Source organism: Sinohyriopsis cumingii, chromosome 17, assembly GCF_028554795.1.
Source record: "Sinohyriopsis cumingii isolate HCF-2022 chromosome 17, ASM2855479v2, whole genome shotgun sequence".
Classification (NCBI taxonomy): Eukaryota; Metazoa; Mollusca; class Bivalvia; order Unionida; family Unionidae; genus Sinohyriopsis; species Sinohyriopsis cumingii.
This window is the reverse complement of record NC_142977.1, coordinates 12,513,719-12,521,062: the sequence shown is the minus strand read 5'-3', so window position 1 is coordinate 12,521,062 and position 7,344 is coordinate 12,513,719. Positions and strand designations below refer to the sequence as shown.

General features: G+C 34.1%; 1 protein-coding gene across 1 annotated transcript in view; it reads right to left on the bottom strand.

Moving 5' to 3' along the window:
• LOC149777765 (uncharacterized) overlaps positions 1 to 7,086 on the bottom strand; it is an 11,729-nt gene extending 4,643 nt beyond the window's left edge. The window contains exons 1-3 of the mRNA XM_089938249.1: positions 7,012 to 7,086; positions 4,518 to 4,583; positions 3,745 to 3,914 (exon numbers count right to left, since the gene is read on the bottom strand). Coding sequence (XP_089794375.1) covers positions 3,745 to 3,914; positions 4,518 to 4,561 — 214 coding nt within the window. The 5' untranslated portion in view covers positions 4,562 to 4,583; positions 7,012 to 7,086. The remainder of the gene's footprint in view (positions 1 to 3,744; positions 3,915 to 4,517; positions 4,584 to 7,011) is intronic.
• Positions 7,087 to 7,344: the final 258 nt, after the last annotated feature.

Here is a 7,344-nt window from a genome sequence, read left to right as displayed (position 1 = left end):
ATAATAAGGATTGAGTGTCAAACTATCCATAAGAAGAATTGAGTACCAAACTATCCATATTAAGGATTGAGTACCAAACTATCCATATTAAGGATTGAGTACCAAACTATCCATAATAAGGATTGAGTGTCAAACTATCCATAAGAAGAATTGAGTGTCAAACTATCCATATTAAGGATTGAGTACCAAACTATCCATAATAAGGATTGAGTGTCAAACTATCCATAATAAGGATTGAGTAGCAAACTATCCATAATAAGGACTGAGTACCAAACTATCCGTAATAAGGATTGAGTACCAAACTATCCATATTAAGGATTGAGTACCAAACTATCCATAAGAAGGATTGAGTAGCAAACTGTCCATAATAAGGACTGAGTACCAAACTATTCATATTATTGTCTGAATACTAAACTATTCATATTCTGGTCTGAGTACTAAACTATTAATATTATGGTCTGAGTACTAAACTATTCATTGGGCCCATTGGTGATTCTGGAACTTATGGCGCCCTAATGATGTGATAGTTGCATCCACGAGAATACCTCGCGATACACTTCAATATGAATTATATAACTTCCATAAGGAAAGATTTCTCAAATACCAGTTCTACTGTGTTATTGTCCAGTGGATACTCGTCTTCAGAATATTCTTGTGGCGGTTTCAAGTTCAGCGATCCAGCATAAACTTATTTTTAATAATATTGTTCATACTCCTATTGAAGTTGTCGAGTTGTGCCTTGGCACAACCAGTGATAGGCTCTAGGATATGCAATACCAATTCGTTCATCCAGGGACTAACAATCCCAGATACCAACATTTGAATTGTCGATGTTGGTGACGAATGAACAAGTATAGCTTATATGGCAATATCGAGAGTTACAAGAATGTCATCTACACAGGATAGTTTATAGTCAACCTCAGGATGTACCAAGCGTTCCAGTGTCTCCTTTATATTTTGATTGTATATCCTTTTCAGCGGGTGAATCAGCTTGACTTCAGCAACAAGTACTTGTTGCAGATCGTTATTTTTATAAGCGACGTCATGAGCATGTCACATTTGATCAAGATCATTCACTGGAAATTTGACAGAATTTTTCCTCGTCAAATCTGATATCAGCTCTGGCTCCTGGACCACAATAATTATATCCCGGAAGATGTTTTTCAACACGATACTTAGCCCATGGACTTTCTGATAAGTTCCCGAGTGTAGCGACGATATTACCAGCCTGGTTGTCTCGCGAGACGCTGTTGGTGATTCGGGAATGGCTGTTGACGATTCGCGAATCGCTGAAGACAAATTTATATTTTTGTGACGCATTTTACGCACTAAGCTGTAAGTAAGTGCCCATCGACGATTTTTTGTCGTTGATGCTCTTAATCCAATAGTATCAGTAACCATCTTGCATCTAACACAGTAGAGACTCGGTAATATACATACTAAGATATTTCTACAACATGACCGTGTTTGTCTTTTCAGCGACACAGTAGCAAGGACCAATCACGGATCATCCAGCATTACCCAGTTCTATCCGCGGCATCATCATCGGTCAGTCTGGGTCTAGTAAAACCCAGTTGCTACTCAGCCTAATAATGAGAATTAGCACTACCATCCACAGACGACCAGCGATGTTATAATGTCTTCAAGGAATTCAATAAAGTTTCAAAGGATTCCTTGGAACGCGATCGTTTCACCGCTAAAGATGCTTGTGAATTACCTCTAACATCAATGATGCACCGTCCGTCGAAGATCTAGCTGGTACCGATAATAATCCTGTGGTTTATTAGGATCTCATGTTTGACAAACAAACAAATCCAGCCAGTATATTTTCACAAGGCACGGATGTCATTTACGTTACCCAGCGATACGCTCATATTCCCAAAGTGATCAGAGATAACTACAGTCTTAAACGGCGTTGATACACCTGCGCTGCCCCGGCGACATAGACATAAATAAGTTTGAAAACGTCTTTATTTATATATATATATATATATATATATATATATATATATATATATATATATATATATATATATATATATATATATATATATATATATATATATATATATATATATATATATATATATATAAAGTGTATATAATCAGTGCGACAAGCGACTGTGGATGATTTGTAGCATGCTTCATGGACAGCATACCATTTAAAAACAACTATATTGATGTGGACAGAGGTCACTAGGAATTTCACACATGCGATAGGTCAGAATATATTCTGAAATATCTGCGTAGATAAGAGAATCTTTCGTAAATCAAAAAGTAATTGTGATCACATGATAAATCTAACAGTCATATGTATGTAGCTACTGTATGTTTTAAAACATTTTAAAAGATCTCGCCTGCCAAAGTTCGTTAAAATGAAACAATTAATAACACAAAACTCCCCAACCAGATTTTATATGCCTTTTCCAGTTCTGTGTACAATGTATGATACAATTTGTGTCTGACCTGAGAATGCCAAATAGCAGATAATACAAATTATTTGATGGAGATTTTTGCTCTTTCTTTATAGGTCACGCATTTTATTTTCAAACTTTTGTTTTACCAGATTAACCACAACTCTTCAAATTTCGCATTCAGGGAAAGCGAACAAGGAATATGATAACGTTAATTAAAGTAAATCATTGTTGCTTACTGAACTAGCTACACAGTAACACCATGTTCCTATTATAGCCAATCTTACTCTACAATCATCTAGCGTATACGGTCCTAAAGTCTACTCACCGTCCTATTTACATTGTGCTTGCTGGATACACCATAATCCTATTCTAGTCAACATTTCTTACATGAATCTGAGAATGACAGACCAAGTTCGACTTTTTTGCTTCACAAAATTAAAACATGTCACAAATATCAGTATCTCATATCCCACTCTAGTAATTAGTGTGCTTTAGAGACCTCTAATGATGCAGTCAACCTAACCTCTTTGAAAAGGAAACCGGTTACTACAGATTTACTCAATTGGTGTTTGAAGGGGACCTTTACCATCTTCTAGCCATAATCTGCCGTCTGCCTTTCCGTCCAAATTCACGGGCACGTTGCGGTGTGACGGTCGAGAAATGTAGCTGTTGCGTGATCGGGCTAATGAGCGATAATTTGTGTTCTTCTTGGAATACCTGCAGTTGTGACAATATGCCTACCCAATATACGGCATTTTAGGAGTGAGTGGGGGAGAATGCTGTCAGCCACTCAATTCAAATACACGGGCAAGGTTATGCTCTGTGTGTGTGTGTGTGTATGTGTGTGTGTGTGTGTGTGTGTGTGTAAAGAACTGTTATTGCAAGATTTCCAATAATAGCTGCATTTGAAAGGTTGTGTCTAACTTCTCATCGTCACTTGTTTCGCTATTAATATAATATACTACATTTTAGGAGAGGGTGGGAGGGATTCATCTGAACGAATAATGCACGTTAAACCACTTTACCTTCTCCTAACTACATATTTCTGACAAATTGTCTCCTGCCGTCTTCTTCTGCGACATGTGGCATACATTAAGTTTTGTAATAAAACGGCCAACATAGTTTGATTTAAACGATAGAAACTAAAGTCAATACAGGTGCTTTTAGTGGTCAATGGATTTTGCAGGAAATAAAGTTACATGTTGGTAGTCCATAGGTGTATATAGATTTATAAATTAAACCCTTTAAAAGAACATAGAAAGGCCAATAAAAGGTTAAGAGAGAAAGGGAAAGAGGAGAGTGAACTCAACCGAGCAGCGGGACTCACCGTCGGTATCATGTTGTATCCATGCTTGCTTGAATTCATTGAATGTAATCTGATCGTCTGTTTCACTCTGTTTATCCATCATTGAGAACAGAACATTCATTTCTTCATTTTCTTTGGACTGTTCTCGGACTAAAGATATACCGTCACTCAGCGCATCGGCCCTTCCAAAACTAAATTAAAGCAGGAACAGCAAATTAGATTCTTGTTTATATTTACTTGCATAAGTATGTTTCGTTCATTTAATTACTGTGAAAAGTTAGGAGGGTAAATATTTTATTTAAATAATATATGGAAAACGATGTAGGTAAATTAAGCGGCTGACTGAAAATATAAAAACAAATATAAACAAAAACCACGATTTGCTTCACAGCACATGACAAAAATGTTTCAAAGTCTTTAATGTTTATATTGAAATAAATTATGCAAAATAATATCTGGTACCACATCTTTCCTTCTCCTTATTTATTAAACTTACAAGTGACAGTTAAGACATTGAAACACGGGTAAAGTAAAATGTTTGAATCACAAAACGAATGGAATGGAAATCAATAGTCTTTCACGTTTCCAATACTATAAAATGCTATATTTTTCCTCAACCCCTCCAATTTTCTACACAAATAAACGTTTCAGCGCAGGATCAATGAAGAAACTTATTTGATCTTGGAATAAAGTATCACTGAAATGTTTCTATACGTAAATTAAATAACGTATTCTATTTTACCAATGTCCATATACGCATCATTTCAGAAAAAGAGAGGAGATGAAAGACTCACCTCACAACGCACAGGCAAAGCAATCCAAACAACATTAAATACATCCTCTGCAATAATATTCACTACCTGAAAACAAAATAGAATTTCATTACATTTGCTGACCGATGCTCGGCCCACCAAAATATTTATTAAAACTGCAAAACTAGTTAGACTGGAAAAATATGTTTTAACTGAACAAATTTGCAGACCACATGTATATCTGATCATGACACACATACCTACATTCTTCTTACATACATGCATAATAACATTTCACAGTAACAATCTTAAACGTTTGATTTAATACCTTCTAAATGAAGTTGTATGTCATCAAGATGAACAATAATCATTCTTTTTTATCCTGCGTATGAACAAGTAGATGCAACGTGATAAAAGTATAAGCATTAACGTATATTTAGTTTTAGTATCAGGCGTATGAACTAGTAGATGCAACATGATAAAAGTATAAGCATTAACGTATATTTAGTTTTAGTATCAGGCGTATGAACTAGTAGATGCAACATGATAAAGGTATAAGTATTAACGTATATTTAGTTTTAGGATCAGGCGTATGAACTAGTAGATGCAACATGATAAAGGTATAAGTATTAACGTATATTTAGTTTTAGTATCAGGCGTATGAACTAGTAGATGCAACATGATAAAGGTATAAGTATTAACGTATATTTAGTTTTAGTATCAGGCGTATGAACTAGTAGATGCAACATGATAAATGTATAGGTATTAATGTATATTTAGTTTTAGTATCATGCGTATGAACTAGTAGATGCAACATGATAAAGGTATAAGTATTAATTTATATTTAGTTTTAGTATCAGGCGTATGAACTAGTAGATGCAACATGATAAAGGTATAAGTATTAACGTATATTTAGTTTTAGTATCAGGCGTATGAACTAGTAGATGCAACATGATAAAGGTATAAGTATTAATTTATATTTAGTTTTAGTATCAGGCGTATGAACTAGTAGATGCAACATGATAAATGTATAGGTATTAATGTATATTTATTTTAGTATCAGGCGACTGTTTTTATTAATTACTTTGGACGGTTACGATATATAACCTATCTTAGCCATTTCCTTTTTTGCCAGACTCTTTATACCTTCTGGTACACTTTGAATAACCTTTCCTGATTGCTACCGAAAGATGCAGCAAGAATACTTATAAAAAAAATAAAAAGTATTATATTCCATCAATTCATCTAATTAATAAATGAAGTAGTTTTTATTTACTTTCAGAGACCATTTGTCACAGTAGTTGCCAGGACTACCACAACCCGTTTTTTAAAACTTTTCTTTCGTTGAATATTGTTATATCACCTACATAAAGAATAAAAAGTCATATTGTGACAATTTCTCGTCTTAATCACAGCAAATAAATGCGGCAACAAATATCCACCTTGACGTAAGTTTGCAAGATAAAGTATTATTATGTCTAACCTTACTTTTACTATTTTGATACAGAGAATATATAACATTAGTGTTTTCCACTAATCCATCAGTTCAGTTGCATGTGCCATAATTTATCTCGTGCAATGTAATCAAAGTCTTTTGTCAAAATCAATATTGGTGATATTTGTAACCTGGACTTAGACAATGAGGAACTACGCCATGTAGTACAAAATTCTATCAGAAAGGAACAGAACTGTATTGATAACTCAGGGTTAACAATTTACGGATGAGATTAAGTACAACGGAATATATCAGAGTATTGTCAACTCAGTTATAACAGTGAACGCATGAGATCGAGTACATTTGTAAATTATTGATGGTGGATATAGACAGGTAGAAAAAAGAATTAGACAAAGAGGTATATACAGTAAACATATTTTCTCTGAGTAAGCCTGAGTTTTCATATAAATATGAAAAATATATGACAGTTCCATCAGTCTCGTATGCGCATGAAACGTTTGCATAATATGTTTAATAGTGTGATGCCCCTATAATTTTGCAATACATCAGTTGAACCTTTGATTGAACTGGGATAATGATTTCGTCGTTCCAACTTTCAGAAAATAAACCCTGTCTTAAAGACAATAATAAATACTTTTAACAATCACGACTGCAATACATCATTACAATAAAATCAGATATTGTTTTTATAAGTTGATTGCGTCCATTGAATTTGCCATGTTTTAATTCTATATTACCTTTGTTTATCTCTTCAACTGTAATATCTGCATTCAAGCATAATTTCATGATTACCCCTTACATACTCATTATAAAATTATCAATTGCTTTCACGTAGCTTCAAATTCAGCACCCATCCAAGGAGTATTTTGTAGTGACCAATTATGGCTGTTTGTTTAATAATTGAGTACTTGGTGCTTTAGAAATAAATAATACTGAACAGAAACAAACTGCTTCACAAAGGATCACAAACTCTTCGTTCTATGTTGATTCACATTTTGGATTAGAAATACAATACAAAAATTCATCGAATTTCTATTTCACGAAAGGACGAATTTAATTTATTAACAACATATATCTTACCTTGTCAAAGATGAGGAGCCACAAATGTTCGAAGCCAGTTCTACTGGCTATTGAATAGAATTTACTGTCTTTTATAGTTCTTTGCTTGGAGTTTGTTTTTTTAACCTTGATCATGATGCAAGACGTATTTAACGGGTTTGTTTGCCTTGTTATTAGCTAACTAAGTCAGACTGTCCTAATCACGCATAGTAAGCTCCTTATCCACACGTGTCATGTCCAGGCACATCATTCATATATGTACGACCTACTGAAGGATTGATTTTTACTTCCAATTAAATCATGTTTATCGAATTTCTGATACACAACAATGCTGAAATACAACGAAAAATCAAA